At 49.1% G+C, this 27,056-nt stretch overlaps 1 protein-coding gene across 2 annotated transcripts in view; it reads left to right on the plus strand.

The window, feature by feature from the left end:
- FAM135B (family with sequence similarity 135 member B) overlaps nucleotides 1–27,056 on the plus strand; it is a 278,770-nt gene that overhangs the window by 92,059 nt on the left and 159,655 nt on the right. For both annotated transcript variants that reach the window (XR_006815335.1, XM_045981336.1), the window contains exon 2: nucleotides 8,103–8,198. Coding sequence is in view for 1 of the 2 variants with exons in the window: in XM_045981336.1 (XP_045837292.1) it covers nucleotides 8,122–8,198 (77 nt within the window). In the remaining variant the exon portion in view is untranslated. The remainder of the gene's footprint in view (nucleotides 1–8,102; nucleotides 8,199–27,056) is intronic.

Genomic DNA, 27,056 nt, shown 5'->3' on the forward strand with positions numbered 1-27,056 from the left:
GGAGGGATTGGATGTGAGATGCTAACGGTGGTCAGAACGGGTTGTCTTTGGGGGGGTCTCTGTCTGTTCCCGTGGGCCAGAGCAGAATACCCATCTGGGTGGCTTATGCATCACAGAAATGTGTTTCTGATGACTCAGGAGGCAGGAAGTACAAGGTCAGGGGTCAGCGTGGTCTGACGAGGGCCCTGATCTGTTGCAGATGTCTTGTGTCCTCACCTGGCAGAAGGGGAAGGGAGCCCTCTGGGGTCTCTTTTGTAAGGACACTAATCCCATTCACGGTGGCTCTACCCTCATGACCTACTGGCCTCCCAGATGCCCCACCTTCCAAAAAGTTCACTTTGCGGGGCTAGCTTTCATCATATGGATTTTGGGGGACTCAGTTACACCACAGCAGATGGGGAGAGGAAGGGAGGACTCCAGGCTGATGTCTGGTCAACACCAGAGAGCTGGATTGGTGGTGGCCCCCTCCCCCAGCTCGGGTGCCGGTCTTCGGGCCTCCAGTGCAGGGACTGGGGAGTCCTCTCTCTCCTGGTCCCATTACCGGGGCTGCGGCATTCTGGAAGAGGCTACAAGATTTCTCTCCCTCTCACACTGTGGGTTTTGTGTGTCTTTGAATGTCCCATTCTGGATCAGAGTGGCTTACGACCGGAGGGGAGCAAACACACAGAAAGGAAAAGCTCAATGAACTCTGATGATGAAAGCAAAAATGAATTCAAAAGGAAGCATTCCTACAAGGAACTGAATCCTTCAACAGTTCTTCTCGGTGACTTTAGCCTTCTGTGTCCCTGGAGGGCTGGGACTCACACCTGTGGTGTGTTACCCCTGGGGGTAAGGAATTAATTGTAGAGGAGGCCGCGGAAGCTTGCAGAGTTTTGTGACGTGCAGTTAATTGTAGAACAGAGATTTGACTTCTGGTTTGTTTATCCCAGACCCGAAGATCTTACCCACGCACACACATACACAGACGTGTGCCCTGCCCTGAAGGCCCAGTTCCAGATGCCACTCAGAATTACCGTTTTCTACATTCAGACCACTTTGTGAAGCCCTGTAAGGAAAGGAGCTTCAGGGGCGCCTGGGTGGCTCAGTGGGTTAAGCCTCTGCCTTCGGCTCAGGTCATGATCCCAGGGCCCTGGGATCGAGCCCTGCATCAGGCTCCCTGCTCAGCGCGGAGCCTGCTTTCTCCTCTCTCTCTGTCTGCCTCTCTGCCTCTTTGTCTGTCAAATAAATAAATAAAATCTTTAAAAAATTTTTAAAAATTAAAAAAAAATAAGAAAAAGAAAAGGAGCTTAGTTTCTGAAGGAGGAGCCTTCACTATTTCTTCCTTGCCCTCCGTAGGTCACGCAGATAGACAGCAGATGCATTTCTCTGGTCTCTGGTTCAGGACTTGGCCATGTCCCTGGTTTTCCCATCCGAGCTGGCATGAGAAGCAGGTGCAACCCCTTCCTGGTGCGACGTGTGTTTTGTGTTGCTGTTTTCCCTCGTGGAAATGGGCCTCCCTTCCACGTTCGCGCTGTGACTGCAGCTCTAGGTCCCGGTATCGCCCCGTATTCATTAATTCCACGTGTATCTGTGAATGTCTGTGGTGTCCCAACCACTCTGGGGGGCGTGGAGTGCTCAGAAGGCCATGGATAGACACGACCTCCTGTTTTCAAGGACCTTAAACATCTCCACCCTCAAGGAAGGATAAATAATGTGCTTATGTTTCCAACACAGTGTCTGTTCCTTACTTCAATAAGACCCTATTTGACACTGAAAACAGTTTCCTGCTTTTTAAAAAAAAATCCCTTTCATTAGCCACCCTTGCAAATCGTTCTCTTCGTTGGTTTTCCCTCGACATACGGATGTGGAAATCCGGGCTCAGAGAGGCAATGCAAAAATCCTGTAGTGGTCTTTCACTCTATCTCCTCTGCTTTCTTCTGAACCTTTTGTCTTGTTCCTTGTTGATCTGAGCTAAGCATGGTCTGCCTGCGGCTGATGGGGTCTTACGACATTGAGGCTGAGAGGGAATTTCATTGCCACTGAAACACAATTCGGGGGCCTGGATCCCTGAAGCCCCCAGTGGTGAGAAGTTCATTGCTTTACAGGATGGGCCCATCTCTTGTGGGGGACAGGTGCTGTGAGAAGTCCCCCAGGAAGGGCAGGCCTGTGGGGGAGGGTGTCTGATCAGGATTGCTCTGAATGAATGCAAAGCAAGGGGGGCGGCCACACCAGTGCGTACCACTCCCACTCTGCCTCCTGGAATAAAATTAGCGTTAGCCAGCTTTGGTCGGGGTCCATTCTATGCCAGGTTCTAAATGCCTTACGTATATTAACATGTTTCATTTAACAACCACATGAAGAAAGTGTGATGATGACTCCCATTTTACAGAGGAGGAAGATGAGGCCCAGGGAAGGCAGTGGCATGTTTTAGGTCACCTGGTGTGAGTGGGACCCAGCCGGCTGGGGCAGAGCACGTGTGTGTGGTGCCCTAGAGACCCACGTTGTTCTCTCCCCGACCCACAAGGAAGGCCTCTCTGAAGCTTGTGTCCCGTCATCTCTGCCAGATGCATCAGGAGTCCTTCTGGTACCCTTCCCTGTGTCTGTGGGTGCCGTCCCTACACCATGCTCGCAGGTGCAAGCTGGCCCCGCCCAGGTGCAGGCCCATGGCGCTGCTGCCTGGAGGAGGGGACTTACTCCATGTGGGGGAAATAGCAGGGCAGGTGGGCCGATGCTGAGGCCCTGAGGACCTGCCAGGGAGCTCTCCTTGCTTTTTGTTTTTAACGTTTTTATTTAAATCCCCGTTAATGAATGTACAGGGTAATATTAGTTTCCAGTGCACAACACAGTGATTCACACTTCCCTACGACACACGTGCTCATCACAGCCGGTGCCCTCCTTAAACCCCCTCCCCTATTTCCCCCACCCTCCCCTCCCCTCCAGTGACTGCCAGTTTGTCCTCTAGGGTTCAGAGTCTGTTTCTGGTCTCTCTCTTCTTTCCCCTTTGGCTTATTCTCTTTGTTTCGTAAATTTCATGGAGTGAAATCGTATTTGTCTTCCTCTGACCAATGTCACTTAGCATAATACACTCCACCTCCGTCCATATCGTTGCAAATGGCGAGATGCCCTCCTTACTGATGGCTGTGGAATATCCCATGTGTATGAACCACATCTTCTTTATCCGTTCGTCTACTGGTGGGCATCTGGGCTCTTTCCACAGTTGGGCTATCGTAGATAACGTAAACATCGAGATGCACGGATCCCTTCTCGCTTTTTAAGCAGAGGAAGGTTTTCATGGGTGACCCTGGACCGGGCATGGCCTCCCCACTCACAAGTCTGCCTTCCCAGGGGCGCCTTCCCCGAACATCCAGGACTCTCCCTCCCCATCCTCCTCCCTCTCCTTGCGACTGGCACTCAGTCGCCCTGTCCCAGCCCTGAGCTCACAGGTGCAGCGCCGGGATGTGCAGGAGGCTTTCAGGAAGTGCATGAGGGGAGCTGAGCCTCTTGGACCGCAGATGTGATCGGATGATCGCAGCCTCCAGCTTGGGAGCGGTTGCTGGTTGTAGTAGGAAGCTAGCGTAGCGTCTCTGGTGCGCGGGGTGGGTGTGGTGCCTGTGTGCATCGTGGGTCCCTTGTGCTGCATGTTGCGTGTGATGGGGTATGTGCCATGCGGTCTCACGCGTTGGCGGGTGTGTGTGATGTGCGTACACCTGGTGTGTGTGTCTGCGCTGGTGTCTGAGTGTGCCCTGGGCGTGTGAGTGTAATAATGTGAGTGTGGAACGTACGAGCGTGTGTCCCCTGTCGCCGCTGTGCCCGTGGGAGGCTTGGGTTATTTGTTACTCGGCCGTGGATCCATAATGCGCCCCTTAGTAGTCCACACCCTCTGTATTTTGAGGAGCCGGTGAATTCTGCCACGTGGGCGATGGGGATACTGCCGCGACCGCTCTTTGAGCCATTTGTATATTTACAGACGCTGTCATGGGGCACTTCCTCCCACAGAGCTGGCAGCTTCCTGCCCAGTGGGACATTTTTAAAATTAAATCTGGCCTGTATTTTTAAAAATGCCTGTCTTGTGTGTGTGTGCTCTAATTCGTATCAGCCATTCCCTGTGCTTGATCTCTATGGATCATGAAAACCACCGGACGGGGCAGGCAGTCCTTTACTCTTCACAGCACGTGGAGGAGGCCAAGGGACAGAAATCCAGCAAAGCAGGGGGCCCAAGGCGAGGCAGCCCCCAGGAAGCTGGTGATCTCAGGTCCGGGAAACTGCAGCCCCTAGACTGTCCACCAGTGTTTCTGAGTGGGTGTTGGCATCAGCGTTCCCTGGAGGGTGTGGACTCCTTTCCAGAGCCTCGTCCCTACAGTTTCTGGCTTAGTGGATCTGGCGGGGGGCGGGGGGACCCAAGGCTTTGCTTTCAAAATAAGTGATACTGAGGTTGCTGACCCTCCTCTGACTATGTTCTCTCTGTTCCTCAGATAGAAAGGGCAGAGGAGATGGCTGGGACCCAAGCTGATAATTTGGGATTCCTACAGATTCCCGCAATCTCTGCCAATTGGACCCTGTACAATTACTGGCAAAAGCAATATGGAGAGTTTTTCTTTTTTAAGATTATATATATTTATTTGAGAGGGAGAGACAGAGAAGTGGGAGAGAGAATCTGAAGCAGACTTCGGGCTGGGCGCAGAGCCCAGTGCGGGACTTGATCCCACGACCCTGAGATCATGACCTGAGCCAAAACCGAAAGCCAGACACTCAACCGACCGAGCCACCGGGCGCCCCAATATGGAGTTTTCAAACGGATTTTATTTTATTCTGTGTCTTTGTTATGACTGTCGTTGACATGCAGCGTCACATGCGTAACAGAGTGGCTCAGCAGTTCTGCACGTGATTCAGGGCCCACTGTGCTAGCGGCGGTCCCCATCTGTCACCGCACGGCACATCGGTGTCTGCGGCCGTATTCCTTATGCGGTCCTGTCCACCCTGGGACTTTGTTTTGTAACTGGAAGTGTGTACCCCTTCACCCCGCTATCGCTTCACCTGTCCCCCAATCCCCTCCCGTCTGACAGCCTCCGGTTCGTGAGACGTTTCCGGTTTTGTTTGTTCATTTGGTGTTTCGGATTCCACATATAAGTGAAACTGTCTGTTATTTGTCTTTCTCTGTTTGACTTAATGGACTTAGGGTAGTATCTGCTGGCTCCATCCATGCTCCTGCAAAAGGCAAGATTTCATCTTCTTCACGGCTCGGTAATATTCTGGTGTGAGTACGTACCACGTCTTCCTTGTCCGTTCATCTATCGGTGGGCGCTTGGCTGCTTCCGTATCTTGGCTGTTATAAACAATGCTGTAGTCAACATAAGGGTGCCTGTGTCTTTTCAAATTCATGTTTTCATTGTCTTTGGGTGAATACCCAGCAGTGGAATTACTAGATCATATTGTCTTTCTGTTTTTAATTTTTTGAGGAATCTCCACACTGTAAAACTGGTATTTTATTTTTTTAAAAGATTTTTATTTATTTGTTTGACACAGAGAGAGAGAGAGATCACGAGTACGCAGAGAGGCAGGCAGAGGGAGAGGGCGAAGCAGGCTCCCTGCTGAGCAGAGAACCCGATGCGGGGCTCGATCCCAGGACCCTGAGATCATGAGCCAAGCCAAAGGCAGAGGCTCAACCCACTGAGCCACTCAGGTGCCCCCAAACTGGTATTTTAAATGTGAACTCATCTTCCTCATGGACTAACTTGGTATTTGGGTTATGATGAATTGCATGGCCTTAAAAAGGAATAGATAGCTCTCCACTCATAAGCTGCGTTTGCATTTACGAGTTCCCGCTACTTTGTCCTGAGCAGTAGGACATGAGGACACATCTTTCCAGGAGAAAACAATGTTCTGCATGGTATTCTCCATGCACTAAGTCTTTTTTCTCCTAAAGACGAATTCCCCAGACAAACACTGTCCCAGCCATTCTACCGGTAAGGGCCAGAGATGGAAAAGTAGTGTCTGTATCTCCGGGTCAGTACCGTTCTTATGTATGGCGCGGCTGCCTCCTGGGTGACCGGTGCCAGGACCGCCCGCTGCAGACGTGTTTCATGGTGGGCGTGAAATACATATGCACCCGCCGCCCCCGAGCAGTGTTTGGTGTGCCGTAGGCTGGAGTGTCAGTGTGTGCTGTTCTGGCTCTCCCTCTGTTCCTTACTCTGTAACGTCCTCCCAAAGTCGGGGATCAGGGAGGGTCAGGAATTATTGACCCTGCCACCGCAAGCAGGGGTCAGACAGCTTCTTGGCTCTGCAGTATTTTAAGGCTCGAGACTGAGCACAGGAGATGGAAGTAGGGAAGAGGCAGCTGTCCCCATATTTCATGTGATAACAAAATTAGGGCAGAGTGGCTTTATTTGCTGGCCCCCTGTCAAGCTCTTACTGGAAGTGCCTCGACATTGAAATTGGGGCCGGGGAGAGGGGGTGCGTGGTTCTGACCTTGACCGGCTCAGGTGTGCACCTCCAGGGCTCTCCCATTACGGAGATTGGTTTTCAGTGCATTCTGGGAGCCAGGCTTCTTCGGGTATGCCAGACTGTAATTCCACTTACAGGATTTATAGAGGCTGTGTTCTGGGATCTGCTGCATTTTAATTTGGCCAGCAGAATTCTGCATCTTCAGAAATGTTTCCCTGCACAGTACCCATGTCAGAGCCAAGGCACGCAGTCAAGGCCACGTTAATCTCTTGTGTTCTTTTTCTTGGGAGCTGGCCTGGCACGACCTCACTGGCTACAGTGACATTGTACTTTGAGCCCCAGGGATGGTGTTCTGGTCTTTGAGGCATCAGGGGAGTAGAGGGAAGAGAGGCTTTCAAAGGAGACCTAGGTGCCAGGTAGGAGAGACTGGATCTCCTCTTAGCTTCCCTCCTCCCTCTGTCTCATTATCCCCTTTCCCAAAATCATGCCAGCCACTATCCAGGGAGAACCTGCTGGTTCCCCAAGAACCTTCTCATTGCAAGTAATTACCTCTTATTCTACGGCAACTCTTCCTATGTAGCTCGTATCATCCCATTACACATGGTGGCAAACTGAGGCTTGGAGGGAGTGCAAACACCTTCCACAGTACACACCACTAGAGCAATCTAGAGGAGGAAAGTGGTTTAGATTAGCGCCTCTCTGATCCTTTTCCTCATCTACATTATGGGGCAAGAAACTTTATTATAACATTCTTCTTGGTCAAAATTAGGCAACTTACAGAAAATACTTCATGCAGCCCCAAGAGTATATTGTAGATACTCCATAAAAGTCAGTTTCTTTCCCTTCCTCCTAATCGTTGGTGTCTAGACAAGCTCATACCCTCCGAGAATTCAGCCTACTTTGAGTTTTTCTTCCCCTTGGTTCATTTCTCTTCCTAGACTTGCACTGTTTTAATTTTGTCCCCTCCCTCTTCCCCATCCAGCCCTCTTGTTATTGGCCCTCAGGTCTCTTCGCTGGGAAGATGAGCATCCTGTTGGGCTGGGCTCAGCCTCCACTGGACAGCGGCACCCACTCCCTCTGCTTCCGTGCTCGGTGGAGAGCACATCTGGCCTTGCCGCTCCAGGCCCCTTAGCCCTTCAAGATGGCATTTATACTAACAATGATGAAGTCACTCTCAATTACTGGTATTAATCATTGTGCATGTCAGGAACTGTGCAAAGTGCTCTGTGTGGTAGACCCGTTTAATCTGTCCATCCTCTATCAGTTCTGTGCTATTACCAGGACTCGTGTTATAGAGGAGGCATTAAGTGATTTGCTCAGAGTCACACAGGCAGAAAGTGGACGAGCTGGGGCTCTCCCCAGTCGCCATTGGCGCTGTGCTCATAGCTGGGCTGCTCTTGCCTCCATGACACTGACAGGTAAGGAAGGGCTGTAGACTAGCCCCACCTTAGGATTAAGACAACGGGGTCCAAGTCTGGTCCTTCCAGGAGTGAGCTGAGCAACAGTAAGTGTGTCTCCTGTCTCTGTGTCTTTCCCTGTAAAGGGAACCTCTGAGAGATGACATCCAATGGACGCACCATGCTCCCATTGGTCAAGTACATTGGGTTTCCCCTGTGGAAGCCCAGGTTTTCTGTGTTTGGCTGATGGGATCTCAGGCTCTTAATTTCTCTCTTCTTTTTCAGGTAATGAACCAAAAAGATCATGTCTGAAGTACAAGGAACGGTTGAGTTTTCTGTAGAGCTACATAAATTTTATAATGTGGATCTGTTTCAGAGAGGGTAAGTATGTATCTCTGTATCTATCAGTGTGTACATACATGCATGGTTGGCCCTTGAACGACACGCATGTGAGCTGTGTGGTCCAGTAGAACATGCATTTGTAAATGCAGCATAATAGCTCTATGGATGTTATTTCTCTTCCTTATGATTTGCTTAATAACATTTTCCTTCCTCTAGCTTCCTTTAGGTTAAGAATACAGTGTGTAATACATACAACATACAAAATATGTGTATTTGACTGTCTATGTGATCAGTAAGGCTTCTGGTCAACTGTAGGCTAGTAGTAGTTAAGTTTTTGGAGAGTCCAAAGTCCTACATGATTTTTGCTTTGGGTGGGTGCCTCGAACCCCATCGTTGTTCAAGGGCCCTCTGTGTATGTGTGTGTTTCTCCTGGCAGGAAATAGAGGTGGTAAGGATAGGTGGTAGGACATTTTGGATTAACAAGAAAAGGATTTTCATAATTTTTCCTGCCAAGTGGAACATCCAAATGTTTAGTGAGGTTGAAAATCACCCACACACTGACAGACTTGAGAATGTGAATTTCTCCCCTCTCTCCTGCACTCCCGTCCACCTTTGCTCTTCTGGGTTCCTCTTCCTTGACGTACGTTGGTCAATTTTACAGGGAAGTGAATTTATTGGAAATGAAGCTTGCTTGTATAGCTCTGACAATAAGATGTCTTCCTGATCAATATTTGTAGGTTCATTTCCCCAAAACTGTGTATCATACCTAATACCTGTTCCTAGATCTCTCAAGGACTGGAAATTTATGATGTACTCTTTAAGTAAAGAATTAAAATGTAGTCTTTAAGGATGCGCTCTGAATTTGGTGCTGTACACGTGTGATCTCAATAGGTCTTCAGGACAGACCTTCCTCCCAAGGTCACTGCAGATAACCACGTGGGATGGTGTATGTGAAGCGTCTAGTCCCACCGGAGGGCTCTGGGCTCTCCTAGGACGGCTGCTGCTTTCCCTGGGTTACAGACAAGGAAACCTAAGTTCATAGAGACTGTATTGGTGATGTGTTCAAGTTAACAGTGCAAAATAGGAGGTATCCGTGTAGTGGAAAACTGGCCTCCATGCTTCAGAGCCAGAATACAATCCAAGACAGGGTTAAGGATAAAGAGGAACAATAGTTTTATTGCCGTGCGGGGGGCAAAGGAGGCAGCCGGCAGCCCACAGCCTTCAAAACTGAAATCCGTAAGAGGAAGGGGCTGGGCTATTTCCTTGGGAAATACAGGATCTAACTGGTTTCGACAGGCATTGCCCGTGAGCTGCCAGTGTCCTCCCTAGTCCTGAAACGCAAGTCTAAGAAGGGAGGAAGGGAGGTTTGCGGGAGAGAGGAGGAAGCTTACTTTAAAACCAAGCTTTGCTGAAGCATTTTGATCTTTGTTCAACTTGATGCTTTTAAGTGGTTCCATCTATTGGTTTGTTTTTGCCACGGAACAGACTATCCTGAACTTTAACTGTAGTGCCTTAAAACTGCAGCTTTCCATTCAGCTGTGGATTCTGAGAGCAGGCAGGCTGAGCTGGATTACAGGGCCTGGCCGCCCTCAGCGTGATTTGCTCCAGGTCTGGGCCCTCGGCTGGGAGGCGGCAGATGAGCCCTACAAGCAGGAGTGGAAACACACACACGACATCCTGCCAGGGAGCCTCGAACTCACAGAGGGACTTCCCGGGCCTTCCGCTGGCCAAGGCCAAGTGCAAGGACAGTCTAGACTCAGGGCAGAGAAGTAGAGACCATCTCACACTTTTGCCCTCTGCCGCCCGGGTCAGTCTCCAGTTTCAGCAGGATCGTCCGAGTCATTGCTTCCAGTGCACCTTGTCTACGACGGCTCCTTGTTCCATGAGGAGAGATTCAGTGGCCAGGACATGTTGGTGGGTGACTTGAAGCAGGTGGTGCAGGGACCAGGCAATGATCCTGGGACCAGCTATGTTCCATGGACAGGGGCCCTCATTTCTGGTCGGGGTTCTGGAGCTGAGTTTTCAGGAAGCAAAGATCTCGGCATCTTCCAGAAGCTCATCACCGTCAGTCAGACCCTCCTCACCTGATCAGAAGCTATGCAGTGTAGTGAGAAGACTCTGGGCTTGGGGCCTGGCTTCTCGGGTCCTGGCTCGGTTACAGCTTCCTGAAGCCCATTTGGTTCCTCCCCCCATTCTTCTGTCTATCATGTATTAGACACTTCTACTGATGAGTTCCTAAATCCTCATCACCAACCACAGCCTGAGTGGTAGTGTCTTTACTTTGCCCCACGGGTAATTTGGGATCAGGGGGATGGAACAATTCGAAGCTCTAACGTAATAGAGGGGGTTTCTGGGGCTGAGTTGCTTGTTTTCTATGATGTAAGCCTGGTCTCCGGGGTGGGCTGCCTTCCCCCGCAGGGCTACACGAAACATCCATCAAGATGTGGGAAGAAAATTTTAAAACTTCCACTTATAATTCTTTTCATCAAAAATCAGAGAGAAGGGATGCCTGGGTGGCTCAGTCAGTTGGGCTGCTGCCTTCGGCTCAGGTCATGATCCCAGCGTCCTGGGATCAGGTCCCACATGGGGTTTCTTGCTCAGCAAGGAGCCTGCCTCTCCTGCTGCCTGCTCTGCCTGCCGCTCCCCCTTGCTTGTGCACTCTCTCTCTCTGACAAATAAATAAATAAAATCTTTGAAAAAATCAAAGGGAAATCAAGCTCTATTAATAATTAGAACCCAGATTGACCCTGGAAAACGTTTGCGTCCATATGGCACCTAGTCGTGAGTTCTACACAGTAACTCTGGCATCAAATGAAAGGGCCTCCTGCAGTACAGACGAATTGATGACATCATCCTCATATTGCCAAATACTACAGTTTGGGACTGGACAGATATACACATCCATAAATTGTTTTCTTCCTTTAATTACACTAACCCTCATAAAATAGCAAGTGGCTTAAAAATAAATACTGAAAGCCATCATGAATCGAAGGTAATATTGCTAATGAAAGTACGGTGAACAGCAAGAAAGAACTGCCCTGGTCTTCCCGTGCTCAGTCTCGTTCACACGTGCACACTGGGATGGAATGGCAAGCTGATCAGATTCAAAAATAAGGAGGCTGAGAAATTTGAACCTATGTAAAGGACTATTGGATATATGGAGTTGTAACTGTAATTCTTCATGAGACACCTAATCCTAATGGTGTTCTGGGCCTTCAGGTGTTGACTAAGTCTTGTATGAAACCGTCCCCAGAAGCAGGACATTTCAAGGGACACCCCAAAACTGGAAGAGTTGGTTAAGGAGTTTACCAGACGAGAGAGGAAACCGCGACTCACTCTGCCTGCCTAAGATCCTTTAGATCTGTGTGTTTTGAGGAGTTATCTTGTGTAGCCATGCTCAACACTGAAGTCTAATATTTAATTAGACTAAATTAAAACCAGAATATTGAATCACTATTATATGTATATTTTTAGTAAGAGCAAAAAGGTTATATGTTCCTTTAATATAAAAAGTAATTAATTTTTAAAACAAGGATTATTGAATTCTTTATCTCATCTTTTAAAAGATCCTTCTCTAGGGGTGCCTGGGTGGCTCACTGGATTAAGCCACTGCCTTCGGCTCAGGTCATGATCTCAGGGTCCTGGGATCGAGCCCCGCATCGGGCTCTCTGCTCCGCAGGGAGCCTGCTTCCTCCTCTCTCTCTGTCTGCCTCTCTGCCTACTTGTGATCTCTCTCTCTGTCAAATAAATAAATAAAATCTTTAAAAAAAATAAATAAAAGATCCTTCTCTATGCTTACAATGCATATTGCATAGGATTATGCAATCGTATGGGTATGGGATTGTAATTTAATATACGTATATTAGAGTTGCGTGCTTGAAGATGTTGTTACTGTAAGTATGAATTCATCGGCAGTTGGTGACCACGGGTCTGGTGGAACAAAGGCTCTTAGGAATTTCTTTCTGCTCTCCATGCCAACCCTTCATGGTGTTGGCACTTTGATATGGATGAGGGCATCATCTTAGGATGGCGCATACTTATGGTGGGCTTCATAGCAGCCTTGGCCATGAACAGGCTGGAGCATCATTTGGATAAAGGCAGTCAGAGCTCTTATGGGAATAGAGTGGGTTTTAAGATCTCTAGAGTTCTGCCAGCAGTAAGACCTTGAAGTTAAGAGTCCCCAGTCCCCTGGGTCAAGGCTATAGAGAGCCGTGGACAGGCTAGGTACAGCACCAGCCAGGATTCTGCCTCCTTCAGAGGGGCACCTGACAGCTGTGGTCCATACAGCTCTATCATCAAGGGTTTACCTGCTCCGAATCCCACAGGAACCATGCTCATGCTGAGATGAAGTTACTTTACCCAGCAAACACTCCATGGGGAAGTGACGACTGAGATCTAAGACTAGCGGGCGAGGTGCACCCCCATGAAAGAAAACGGAGGATTTCCATGTGTCATTGAAATGTATCAGCTTCGAGGAAGCTGGCCCATTTTTGGGTCTGAGGATGTGCTCCAAATGTCCTTGGGAGGTAGAAATTAGAGTTAGGGATTGCAAAGGAAGGAAAATGTCCTTCCTCACACTGAATTTGACTGTGGGCGTCCACATTTCAGCAGTTTCTCAGATAATAAGACATGCCCCTTGTACCTCCATCCTGATGTCCCAGATCATCACTGCCTATTCTGGTCAGGTATACACCCCCATCTGATTCGTTGTGAGATGTGTCAAAAGCACGTGGATGCAGAACTGAGAATATTGCATGAGATTCTACCCCATTCGGGGATTACTTGCTTCTGGTACATTTATGTTTGTGGATGGTTTTTCTAGTCTCAGAATGCATATTGCCTTTTGGTGGTGTTTGCTTTGAGTAAACAGTCAACTTGCATTTCTCCAAAGTCTATATTGTCTGAAGCAAATTCTCCAAGGGAAAGCATCTCCTGAAACCAGTTACCATGCACTGTGAATTGTCAACCCATGCCTGGCAGCAAGACTCACCCTGACAAAAAGGGCAGAGGCAGGGAGGCACTGGGGAACCTGGCTTGGGGGTCAGACCTGAATGTGAAGCCACACTCTGCCCCCCCGTAGACTCTGAGAGTGTGAAAATGTCTTTTTAAAACACTCTGAGCCACCATTTTGTCACCTGTAAAATGGAGATGACACAGTCTTACAGGGTAATCAGAAGAAGTCTAATGGTATGAGTTGCATGAAGTAATATATGCAGGACAGCTAGCCTGGTGCCTGGTACCTGGTAAGTACCATCTAAGTTGTCATCACTACGAATAGTGGGACCACCTGCTTTCCTGTTTACAACCCTCCAGCTTGCTCATGCTCTCACCCAGCTCAGTGTTCAAAACCTGAATGGTTTGACCTTAAATTTCTACACTTTGTTGTCTGTGCTCAGATCATTCTTGAATGTCCTCCTTGTAATATCTACCTTGAAAATTCTACCATTTTAAGTTCTAGCTGAAATAGAATCTCATGTCAGACTATTTGTTGACTGATCTTTATCTACTGTATCCAGCCCAGTTTGTAGGAATCCCTCATTCTCGTAATTTTAAAGCCTGCCTCTCCTAGGTTTTCTTCCACCATCCACTCACACCGTTGTTCCTATAAACACTAGTAAGCATATGCTGTTGTAAAAGGCTCTAGAAACATGAAGATGAGAGACTGTGCCCACAGAGCATTTGCCAGCTAATAAGGGGGGCAGATACACACACAGGGAATGACCACCAGGTAGGATAAATTCTGTGACAAAGATGAGCTTCGGATACTATGAAGAGAAACAGCAGGAGAAGCCACTCTGTGGGTAGAGTCAGAGAAGGTGTCCCAGGAGGAGATCACCCAAAGCTGTCACTTGAAAAGTGGGTAGGATTCAGCCATGCAGAAGACCTGGGAGGACCAGACCACGGAATGGCTCGGTAGTGTCAGGAGGCAGAGCACACCTTGAAGGCCACAGGGAAACGAAGAGTACGAAGGTGGGTCTGGAAGATCACAGAGCTTACTGCAGATGGTCTCTTGTTAGACTGTGACTATAGCGATGTTAATGTCTGTGCCACTGATGTTCTGAGACATTAATGGTGGGGGACAGGGCCAGGCTGCAGAAGGGAATGGCGGTGATGTCCTGTCTGGCTTTGTCTTCTTGTCAAGTGGCTTGAGGCTCCTTAAGGGTAGGGACCCGATCTCACCTGACTTTATATGGCCTGTGCCTGACCCAGCAGAGCCTGGCATCTCCTCGGAGATCCATGAGAGCTTGTATTTGCCCTGATAGAACTCTCTGCTTCTTTGAGAACTTCTTGCAACTAGGATGGGGTCCCATGGATCCCTACAGTGAGAAAACACTTCCTGATTCCTAACGTACTATTTACATCAGTGCATGTCAGAGTGTGGCCCATGGGCAGGAGCATCACCATTACACTTCTGTTAGAGGGGCAGACCCTTGGTCCTGTCCCAGACCTACCAAGTCAGAATCGCGGGTCATGAGACTCAGAAAACCATGTCTTTGTGTGTTCTCCAGCTGAGTCTGGGGGACAGCACAGAAGGTTTCTATGATAGTATCAACTTAGGCTGTGTGCTGTAATCATCTGCAATCGTCCACCCTCCAGGCTAATTAAATAAAGAACTTCTAGGGTCGGACCCCAGACACCAGCACTTGTAAACTCTCCCAGGTGGTTCCCAGGTGGAAAATGACTGGGTTAGGACCAAGGGAGGAGTCCACACACTAAGAAACCTTGGCTTTGCTTGAAGACCTCTCCTTCCAAAGAGAATAGACCCAGGTCCCTTCCTTCATGGCAGTACTGTGGCATTTCCCCTTCTCCAGGAGGAGACTGGACCTTGCCTCCTTTTGCACATGGATGCCTCTTGCTCAAGAGCCCATGGAGATTCCATGTAAGTTTTCCAGTATGGATTCTCGAAGCCAGAATGCAGAAGGGAAAGTCTTACATCATTTACAACAGTCTTCTCATAAGGAAGTACTTGAGCGAACAAGTATAAAGTATACAAGTATAAACCCCCCACTATGCGAACATTTGTAGTCATCGATTTATTAAGATCTCGTTTGTGCTTATTATGTATGACGGTGAGAGCCTTCATGCCCAATATTGTTCGCTGAAAGGGAGCCAACATTTGTCCTTGAAAATGTATTCAGATTTCATTTTAAGTCTTAATTCAGACAAAGCTCAATATCAAACTGGCTTTCTTTCTGAGTGAAGGTTTTCCTTGATGTTGAGATTCATCTCCTGGCCTCAATCAGTATTATCAGGTCTGATATCTAAGGTCAGACACTCACGGAAGTATTAGGATTGAGATCCCCTTTGAACAAACCCATCTGCCTTTTCTCTACCAGAGTGAAAACGGTTGAGTCATAAGTCAAGGGTTTCCAGAAGGAAAATGCCTTCTTGTGTTTATGCCTCGACATCCCCATCATCACCTAATGGCCGGCGACAACCAGTTCCCTGTGAAATGAGTTAACCAGCCCCGATATGCCTTAATGGACTCAGAAATACAATTATCTTTGCTTGCCAGAGATCAATTAATTGATTTGTCTGGTTCTGTCAGAAACAATCCTTTTCCTCACTTCTCTTATTAAAATATGTTGCTGTCCTTTTCATTCATTCCCTCACTTTTGAATGGGAGTGGGATTATAGTAATTGAGAACCCCACTGGATGTCCAGCATTGCTGGGTAAAGAGAGGCCAGGATGGCTCTGGGAGGGTAGGGCATGTGGGACCCACTGGTGAGTATCTCCAGGGCCTTGACAGTGGACCATTTGCTGTGAAGATGGACCGTGTGCCCTGATGAATGGCCAGGGGGTATGATATTCATGGCACAGAAATCAGAGATCTAATGTACCAGCTCAGGCCCATGACTTTCCATGTGTGCAGACAGACAGATTTCCTTCACTTTTTTACAAGTCAGTGTGATTCAGGATTTTTATCGGTCTGAGTCAAGGGTTCCTTCTAGATCAGGGCATGTAGGTTGACTCCATGGTCTCTAAGAATAAAATTCCATAATTGTTGTTGCAATTTAAAAATTTGATCTCCTCCTCCCTGTCAAAAGGCCTTGTTAGAATTACTCCTATGACCGTTACTCAGGTATTTATGCATTTGGGAGATGCTGGATTATTTTTCTAGCAAATCCACATTCCTGTCAACAATTGTCCTATCCCATTTTTTCTTCTTTTGCCTTTGAATCTGTGACTTCTGAGCTTGAAGCTTTAAGCCTTTTATCCTCTTAACCCCTGGCTGAGTATAGGCTCAGCAGGTCTGTGAGGAAGAACCCCTCCCAGGGGGCTCAGATTAACATGCTTCTGGAGAGCTCAGAGCCACCCACAGGGGGAATCAGAGGCCAGGCAGAAACCCCTGGGCAGTGTGGCCCTTTCTAGTTTTGACCTCAAAGTGGTACTTGCGAAGCCCTCTTAGGGGAGTGAAAGGCCTCTGGTCTTGAAGGTGGGAGAGTGGAAGGAGCGCAGACCCAGATCTTGATTTGGATTTGTTTTTTTCCAGCACCATTTATTGAAGAGACTGTCTTTTTTCCATTGTATATTTTTTCCTGTTTCGTCAAAGATTATTTGACCATAGAGTTGAGGGTCCATATCTGGGCTTTCCACTCTGTTCCACTGGTCAATGTGTCTGTTTTTATGCCAGTACCACGCTGTCTTGGTGATCACAGATTTGTAGTAAAGCTTGAAATTGGTTTTTTTCTGGTATTTGCCAGGTGCCCACGGGCAAGTTGCTAACCTCTGGTTTCTGTTTCTTCACTGGCTTTGCAGGATCCTATTAGAAGCCAGTGAGGGATATTTGTAAAGCTCCTAGTTAAACTGAGGTCCAGACCTTGTGGGGCTCGTCAAGATAGCCTGGAACAGACCGCTGATCTGGCTGAGCCTGAATTGGGTAGTTCCTTTCTGTGTTTTAAGCGGGTGTTTTAATAGTCACCACAACTAATCCCCCAGGAAGAGGTAAAGCCTTCTTTGTCTTAAAATGTTTTAGGAGCGCCTGCGTGGTTCAGTCAGTCAAGTGTCTGACTTCGGCTCGGGTCATGATCTCAGGGTGCTGAGATGGAGCCCTGTGTCAAGCCGCACATCCAGCCCCGCGTCACTGGGCTCCCTGCTCAGCAGGGGGCTTGCCTCTCCCTCATCCCTCCCCCTGCTCCTGCACATGCTCTCTTTCTCTCAAATAAATAAGATCCTTAAAAAAAATGTAGTGGACGCCATGTTGGTTCGGATTGGCCTCCCTGGGGGAAGTCCTGCTTCCTGTTCTTTACTTCATACACGGGATCTACAAAGTGAGAATGTCACCTTTCTTTTGTTCCAGCTTTACTGAGATAGCACTGACGCGTAACGTCACGTAAGTCTAAGGTGTGCGCGTGCTGGTTTGGCCTAGTTTATCTCGTGAAGGGATCACAATAAGGTCAGTTAACACCTCTCACCTCCCTTAGTTGTTGCTTTGTGTGTGTGCATGTGTGTGTGCATGAGTGTGTGTGTGTGTGTGTGGTGAGCACACGTAAGTCTACTCGTTTATCAACTTCAATGTGCAACACATTTCTAAAGAAATAATTACCTTGGGGACTTTCGTGAAAGGTAGTCAGTAGAGGTATACTAAATCACGGATGTTTCTTTTCTAGAAGGTTCTTTGAATGGATCTTGGGTCAGAGTAGAAAGCATAAGGGAGTGAGGTCCTTAACGGCTCTTGTTGTCCAGTATTGCTCAAAAGCAATTTTTGATTGCATTTCATCAGATTTCCTCGTTTTAAACATCTAATTACACACAGAGACATAAATAAGATAATTTTGCCTAGGGAAGGAATCGTGGTGACAGTTTCATCTTATACTTTCCCTCAATTTTCACACTCATCTGTTATTTTTATCATCAAAATTCCTCCCCACCTTCCCTCTCCCTGTCCCCTCTCTTCCCTTCCTGTCCCTTCACCTCTTCCTTTCCCTCCCTCCCCACTCTCCCTTCCTCCTCTTCCTCTCCCTCCCCACCCCCTTCCCTCTCTTTCTCCACCTTCTTGTCCCCCTCCCCCTCTCCCCCCTCCTCCCTCTCTGTCTTCCTCACCCTCCCTATCCCCTACCCCCTCCCTCCTGCCCCTGACCCCCTTTCTCTCCCTCTCTCCCCTTTCTTATCCCTTCCTGGTGCCCCTGTCCCTCTCCTCCCCCTTCTCCCTTCCTTTTGGTCCCCCTCCTCCTCTCCCTCTCTTTCTCTCCTTCCTCCCTTTTCTTTCACTGAGCAAACAGTATTTTATATGCATGCATGTTTTCCTTCACAAAAATGTGGTAGACCGGTTTGGTCTCTATTTTTTCTCTTTCCCTTTTGGGAGCACTTTCTATAACCCTGCACATTCCTTTATGTGTAACAGCTGCAAAGATTCCCTTACAGGGGTTCAACCATAATTTACTTCACCAGTGCTCTCTTCTTGGACAGTGTTTTATTTAAAAAAAAATGTATTAGAATGCATTTTATCATTCAGAATTTGTCATGACTTTTTTTTTAATAATCAGGAAATGTTTCACGCTTGATAATAAAAAATGGTTACCCTGAAAATGGTAATTTTGCTGCTTCTCATGCTTCTAAGTCCCTGGTAATGTTGACGCAGGTTAGCACCATGGTTGACCATCCAACATGGGGAGGAAAGACATGACTTTCAGCTGAGCAGCCCTCACTCCCAGATCTCCATTCCATCTCCACCTGAGCTCCCGCGGGAGGTGCGCTCTGAGGCTCTAAGGAATTCAGAACTGACTCAGGGGCTCTGGGGCTTCGGACAGTAGATCTCCAATCCTTCAGGGTGAGGAGCTCTTAGGAGCCACGCAAGTCTGAACATGTCCCCTCCAGCCGATGCTCCGGTCTCCATGGCTCCACCTGCCCCACGTGCTGACCTTTCAGTCTCTGAAGTTACTGTGTGGGGACTTCCAGGAAAAGGGGAGTCGCCAGTAGAAGGCTGGCCTTTCCCTGCTCTTCCTAAAAATAGCAGGTCTTTGTACTCACCAACCTGCTCTGTGTCCCCCCAAAAAGGTGACATTCTCAGTTTTCTTTGAAAAACTCTCTTTCCTTTCATTTGATGAAGCCATCTCTTGAATTCTGTGTCAGCCCACTGGAGTCAACCAGAATTTCACTGGAGAAGAAAATTTAAAAATTCTGGATCGCTACAAACAACCTCTCACAACCCCATAAATCGACAGGGAGGAGTGTGCCTGTACTGCAGAGGAGGCAGGGGTTCTGTAGGCTCAGTGGGTGCACAGGTTCACGCGCCTGGCCAGTGGCCAGAGGGAGTGGTTCCCTCGGGGGTGCCTGGACCCCAGAGTCTGGGCATTCTGTCTCCAGCCCACCAGGCACGTTTGTTTCCCTGGGGCCCGGCCGGGTGTTCAGATGGCGTGAGGTCTGTGTCCCCCTTCCATCAATACTCTACTTCTGCGAAGAGCAGAACGGCAGGGTACCACAGTCGAGGGGGGGTCAGACTCAGACTGGCTTTCCTTGCTGCCCGCCACCCGCCTGCCTCTCTTCCGTGCGTAATGAGAGATGACGTATGGGGAATTCAATCCTCCCGGCCGATGACGGGCAGGCAGGAGGGGACAAAATTTCTTCCCCGAAATAGAACTTCACAGATGAACATTTGCTCCCCCTCTTTCTTACCCACTAGAGCTTTCCCCGATGTCATCTTCCTCAAGAGGGAATGTGTGGCTTCCCCTTCTTGGAGTTCCATATACATCCCCCCTAGTGGGAAGCAGATTCATGTCATCTCCTGTTCCTCTGTTTGTGCATTTGTAAACTTGTTAATTTACTCGTCCAGGGGACACTGAGTTCTGCTTTCCTCAGCGCTGCCCGAGGAACTCTGTCAGAACCAGGAGAAAGACAGAGACATGAACTCAAGTTGTTCACAGAGGACCATGGGAGTTAGAGATGCAAGTCAAGAGAGTGGCATCCCAAACGGGAAAGCAGAGCACAAGCAAGGATGCCCTTCCCTCCTCCGGGAGGTTACCTGCAAGAGAGGGCTCACTAGTCACATAAAGACTGAGAGGGAATCCCAGGCATTGAGACCCCCACGTGCAAAGGCTTGGAGATGAAAAAGTGTGGCATCTCCTGGAAAGTGCTGTGGTGTCTGGGAAGGCTGCGTGAAGGTGGTCTTTCTGTAGACTGGGAGAGGGTGTTAGTCCTGATCATCATGACGGGTGGATTTGCTGTGTCTTAGAGCCAGGATGGCACCTTGTAGCTAAGGGAGGATTACGGGATGGTTGAAGGAAGGGAGAAGTGGATTGCGGGGACTGTGGAAATGACTCTTTGGAAGGGAAGAGGAGGATGTTTGGGGTGGGGAAATTGGTGGCGGTGGTGAAGGCGGTTCAGAGGGAGAGCACATGGGCTACGCCGAAGCAGTGGCTTTGGAAGAATTGGGGCTTTTATGTAATGTGGAGGGGGAGAGAGGGAGTGCAGTGGAAACCAGCTGTCCCCTTGGGTGAATTAGTAGATGAAGCGGAGGGGGAGCTGGTCCAGTCCGTCAGTGTAGATGATGTGAGTCCACAGGTCTCGAGGCAACAAGGGAGCTGAGTCCGAGGCCAAGCAGGAACCTGGGCTCTGATTCATCAGTTCATGGGTGTTCAGTGGCTTGTGACACTTTGTGAGCTCAGACCGTGTGTCAGGAGCTTTAGGACATCAGTTCACCCGGTGCTCCTGGCAGCTCTGTGTGTTAGGGATTATTACTTTCATCTTCCAGATGGGTAAACGGAGGCCCGGAGATACACCTGGCTATCCCACAGCACAGCCAGGGTTTGAATTCGCGGCCGTCTGTCTGCCAAGCCAGGACAATCGACACTCTTCTGCGTTGTGTCGGCAAGGCAGGACTCCAAGAGAAAAACCGCCATTTCATTACATCTGAAGGTGGAGAAACACGCAAAGTGTCTGAGCTAAAGCTGTTGAAGAGGTGTCAGAAGCAACAGCAGAGCAGAGAAATCGCAGAAGGGAAAGGATGCATGTGCCTGGGGGAGGGAGCCTCCCCAGGGTCACCTGCGGTAGATGGATCCCCAGGTACGGTCCAGCTTGACCTTTGTCAGAGAGTTTGTTTTTATGATGGGAGCATGGAACCAGAGAACCTGGTATGCAGGGAGATGAGAGCTAGCCCTGCAGGGAGAATCTCCCCCCAGGACTGGGGAGAGTGGACCCCTGAGCTGGGCTTTGCTAGTCAGTGTGATCAAGCCAAGTAGAGCCAATGGCCATGGCCATTCGCCACCACTGCCCTCTTTGAGCTGATGCTTCTGGGGTAGGAGAGGGCCCCTGGGCGGGGGCAGAAGTGCATACCAAGGAGCTAGAACTTTCCCTTGTGGGGTTGGTGCAGGAGGGGTGAATATGGGATGTTGTAAGCAGGTGAGTGATCAAATTTGGATCAGAGCATCCTTTGGCGGAAGGGTAGGGCAGAGACTATAGCAGGGAGAGCAGCGTCCGCTTGGAAGAGGACTTACGGGCATATATTTGAATTCGTAGTTACTGGGTGAGGTTACATATATGAATGGGGCAGTGATGATGCAGGAGACATTTACGGAGCCGTGTGACAAAGAGGTCTCTTACCACACTCCAAATCGTATTGATTAGCAATTTCCAAGCTTAGTGTAAAGCACAAATCCCACCACAGATCTCTCTCTTCCCATGACTTAGTGAGCTGTAGAACCAGAAGAAACAGTAATGAAACAGAACCAGTGTGCTTTATTTATAGCTGGGAATCTTCCTAAGACTCTCCCAGCGCAGGGCATTGAGAAAACAGATCAGGCAGTGAGGATTAGGCATAGGCGTGGATGGGAGATGGGATTTCTTCCTGTCTTTCTCCTCTCCAATGGAGATAAGTCTTTAGACTGGAGTGTTTAGAGGCAGCAGTGAAGCAGATGAGGAGGAGAGAAGATGAATGGACGTCTGGGTCCCAGGAGGGGCCCAGGTCCATCGGCTGAGCTGTAGTTACCACATACAAGGGATAAACTGCAGGCAGACAGGACTCGTATGGTTCTTGATATTTAAGGCAAAGTTGCCCCTCCCCTTATTAAATGCATCCCATTTGGCATTATAGGCTTTAACCAATCCCATTGTCACTGCTCCTCTATGGACACTCACTTCTGGGGCTATTCAGTCCCCTGGGTTTAAATGCCATCTGTGTGTCATTGGCTTCCTGGCTGATGTCACCAGGTTCTTTCCTCTTCCAAACTTCAGACTTGCCCAGCACGAGCTGGGCTCATTGTCATCTTCCTGTCCAGATGACACCCAGGCCAAACACTCGATCTCCCACCTTCCCTCCCAAACCTCTTCCATCAGTCACCCTACCTCCGTTAATGGCAACTCTGTTCTCCGGTTGTGGAGATCAGCATTGGAGAGCAGTTCTCGACTTCTCTCTGCCTCCCACCTCGTGTCACTGCAGCCAGAGATCCTGTTGGCTCTCCTTTCACAATGTCTCCAGAAGAGGACATTTCTCACCCCTACTGCTAATGCCCTGGTCAAGCCAACGTCTGTCCCATCTGGATTTGTACGATCATCTTCACTGACTGTTCTCCCTGATGCCACCCCTGCCCATCCCTTGTCCCTCACAACGTAGAGGCCTGATGGTCCTTCTAAAGCAACACTCCAGTGCTCCGGTTCTCCAAGGGCTCTTCAGTTTTCTGGGAACAGAGCCAGAGTCACTGCAACGGACACTTACTCTCCCCTCCTTCATGTCCCGCCTGCCAGAGAGTGTGTCTGTAGCTCCTTGATTGTGCCAGACATGACCCTGTGGTAGAGCCTTTGTGTTGGCTGTTCCTAGTGTCTGGACTGTTCTCTGCTTCACTCTTTCAAAGCGCTGCTGGAAGTCCCCTCCCATAGCGGATGCTGTGACCTGCTGCCCAGGGGTCTCTGAGTTTATGGCTGGGCACCTGCCACTGGGTCCCTCCTCAGAGAGGTTACCTCCAGAGGAAGTCTCTGCCTTGCCCAATATTGCATGAACGTCCTCCCCCTACTCTGGGGCTATTGACATCCAGTGACTGGTTAAGGATGGCTGCAAAGTTCTATCCCCCTCTCCCCGATCAGGGTCACCTCTGATGGACCATCCCGGGTCCTGGGCTCTGACAGATTGACCCTGTTACAGTTACATCTCTGTCCATCTCTCCTGCGCCCAGTCCTATCTTCCTCACTCTCCCATGGGGATGTTCCTGAGGTCACGTCCCACCATGCGGATCTCCAGTGCGTATACTCTTTACCAGGACATCCAAATTGAAACACCTGCCCTGAGCTTCTCTCCAAACTGCAGTCCCCTCAGCCCCTCTCCCAGCTCTGTGAATGCTGTTACCTTGCTCTATTGATGTGTTTTTGGTGGTCTCTGCCTTCCCCTCTCCCCCACCGTAGGCCGTAAGCTCCTGGAAGGAAGAACACCTGGTGTGTTCCCTGACATTGCTCAGGAGACTGTGACTGGGCCGGCTCATTGTAGGAGCTCCTCTAGTGTTAGCTGAATGAAAGGAATAGAGAAGCGGAGGCTGTGGTTGACGAGGACAGGGGAGGGGACGGCGTATTCCCTGCTTCAGCATGGTGGGCACCTAGAGTGTGACATCAAGGAGTCCAGAGTCCCTTCCAGGACCTGCAGGAAAGAACACCCAATTAATCAGAGGTAGCTCTTGTAATCATGCAGGATTACTGCATGGGGCTGTCTTGGCTTCCCCGGGCTTCCCAGAAGAGTTCCAAACATGGGGTGACTTGCACAAGAGGATGGCTTTGTCTCACAGGCCTGGAGTCCACACAGCAGAGTCGGTCCCTCCTGAGTCTGTTCAGGCCTCCCTCCTGGCTTTGCTGGCCATCTGGTGGTGTCAGGGTTGCAGAGGCATCCCTGCGGTCTCTGCCTCCATCCTCACATGGTGTCCCAGGTTTCCAAACCTCACCTTCCCTTGTGTGTGTCTGTCTTGTGTCCAAATTTCCCCTTTCCAGGGGTGTCCAGGGGGGCTCCATCAGTTGAGCATCTGACTCTTGATTTCAGCTCAGGTCATGATCTCAGGGCTATGGGATAGACCCCTGCATCAGGCTCTGCGCTCGGTGGGGAGTCTGCTGGAGATCCTCTGACTCCCTCTCCCTCGGCCCCTCCCCCCATTTGCATTTTCTCTCTCTCTCTAAAACAAAACAAAACAAAACACAAACAAACAAACAAAAAAACCCAAAACAAGAAACAAACTGACCTTCTCAGTACTCAGTGGGTGGTGAAGAACCCTCCCAGCTCTCCCATTTCCTGACCACTAATCCAGGCCTTTTCTCTCTCATCACTGAAATATCCCAAAGTGTGGTCAGTGGGGCCTTGGTCCCACACAGGCAGCCTGCTGTACCCTTCTTTGGGGATTTTCTCTGCAGCCGGATCTCTCGCCTACCGTATCACGTTGTGTGCACACGTGTGCTCATACACATGTGTCCTTGCACACAGAGAAGGCTGTGAGATGCCAGTGCTCCAAAGCGCATCCCTTGGGGAATGGCTCCTTCCCCCAAGTTCCTTGTTCCCTTTGATCAAAAGGGTAAATCTGCAAACTTGTTCTGAGTTGGATTCAACAGTGACTGGGAACAGGGACCTGCTCTGTGTTCTGGTTGTCCAGTAGCCTTCTTTAGTATAAGGAGGACGTAGGTGAAGCGAGGGGGGATGACAGCATGTATCTCTGTCAGTTTATACTCAGTCGCCCATGGAGGATGGCTTGTCTCCATCTTTGAATCATCATGTGAGTGGGGCTACTTCTCAGATGAGGACCCAAGAGACTCAGAGATTATTTCAGCATCCAGACCTGGGCTTTGATGTCAGAGTGACCAGTTCCTTCGGTGACCCCAAGATCTCAGAGCAGGATCCCCATGGACACATCTGAAAAATATAGATAATGAGAGTGCCTACCTCCTAGGGCTTTTGTGAACAAAACATTATGTGTGTGTGTGCTGTTCCTGATACATTTTCGCTGTGTGCATATTACGAATCATCATCATCATTGTGGTTATCACATAGTCTGCCTGGGGGATCATTACTGCTGGTTGGTGGCACAGCCAGCATGGACACCTGCATCTCACTCCCTGCGATGTGTATATGTTCTTGTATGGTTGACCCTGAACAACACAGAAAGCCACTGATGCTCGGGTTTTTATAGGACAGTGCTGTAAATGTATTTTCTCTTTCTTCTTTTTAAAATATTTCATATTTATTTAATCAGAGAGAGAGAGAGAGAACACGAGCTGGGGCCAGTGGCAGAGGCAGAGGGAGAAGCAGACTCCCTGCCAAGCAAGGAGCCCAATGTAGGACCCAGTCCTAGGACCCTGGGATCATGACCTGAGCCCAAGGCAGAGGCTTAACCGACTGAGCCACCCAGGTGGCCCATGTTCTTAATGATATTCTTAATTAGGAATGTTGTCTTTTCTCTAGCTTGCTTTATTTTAAGAATGCCATATATAATACACAGAACATCCAGCATGTGTGGTCATCGACTGTGTTATCAGGAAGAATTTCTGTCAACACTGGGCTTCTAGCAGTTAATTTTACCTGAAGTAGAAAGTGATAGGTGGATTTTCAACTACACGGGAGTCCGAGCCCCCCATCCCCCATGTTGTTCCAATTTCAGGTTTGCATGCTTTGCCTTACTCGTTACACTTTGTATATCTTTTACTTCAGAGAGGTTGCTTCTGTGGGGCCACAGAAACAGCTCTGCTGAGTTTATCTATCCGTCTGTCCGCAGAGTCATTAATTTTTTCCTTGGCTCTCCCTCTCATCATGCATGTATCAAATAGGTAATAGGGGAAAAAAAAAAAAAAAAGAACCAGCTTGTGCTTAGCTCCTGCTGTATCCTAGGGATGGAGCTGGCATTTATCTACATTGTTTCATTTAATTATCTGGAACAGCAGATATTATCTTTCCTATTTTACACATGAGCAAACAGCCTTCAACAAAGAACAAAGCAGAATATCTTACTTGAAAGCATGTAGGCTACTACCTATCTGAGCTTTGCACCTGCCCCTGCTCCTGCTGGGAGCATCTTTCCCACCTGTGATGTTCTCCCTGCTAGCCCTGCTCAGATCTTCTCACCTCTTCTCAGATGCCATCTGTCTCTGAAGACTGTCTGATGGCTCAGCCTGGGTCAGGAGCCTGCTTCCTGCTTCCCTTCGTTCTATCACTTATACTCATCACGTCCCTCTTGCACTGTAAGGGCCTGGCATCTGGATCCCATCAATTTCTGCTTCCCAGGCTTGCCCCTCAGGGCTCCGTTAAAGCTTGGTGATGAGTGGATGGTTGGGATTGAAATATTTTGACCAACCTTGTCGAGTTTTGGAACACTAAAGTGGTATTTATTGAGAGTCTACTATGTAGTTGAGACAGGTGTAGCCATTTCATGGTTATGACACCAGCAACACACTCCCTGTTCTCACGATACATCGGTCCAGTAGGGGAGAGGGCCATTCAGCGTCAGCTCTCTTTGCTTGGTGGATGCTGCGGTTTGAAATGCACACTATGACCTAGACTGCGGGTGGTTATAAAAGGAAGACAGGAGACCCCTAGTTTAGATTGAGGGCTCGGGAGAGGCTCCTAGAGGAAGTAGCATTTAAGAGGAGACCTGAAGATTAATTAAAAAATAGCTAAATATAAGTGAGAGGAATGAGGCCAAAAGGAGGGGCAGGCAGAAGGGATGAGGCCCCGGCAGGAACAACTTTGTCTGGAAAATGCACTCAGGCCGCTGTGGCTGCTGGGAGGTGGGCTGGTGCCCAGTCTCTCTGCTCCAGGGAGGGTCTCCCGCTGCTCACATGGGGCAGCCTGCCTTTGAGAATTACAGGCAGCCACACGGCACTGAACCTCAGATTCATCCTTGACCCGTCTTCGTTTGTGACTCTCCTTATCCTTCCTAACCCTCCGGCCCTGCCTTTGACTGACCTGTTCCAGCTCCCCAGACCCAGCTGCTCTCCCCGCCGTC

The sequence above is a fragment of the Meles meles genome, chromosome 1 (assembly GCF_922984935.1).
Source record: "Meles meles chromosome 1, mMelMel3.1 paternal haplotype, whole genome shotgun sequence".
NCBI classification, from domain to species: domain Eukaryota; kingdom Metazoa; phylum Chordata; class Mammalia; order Carnivora; family Mustelidae; genus Meles; species Meles meles.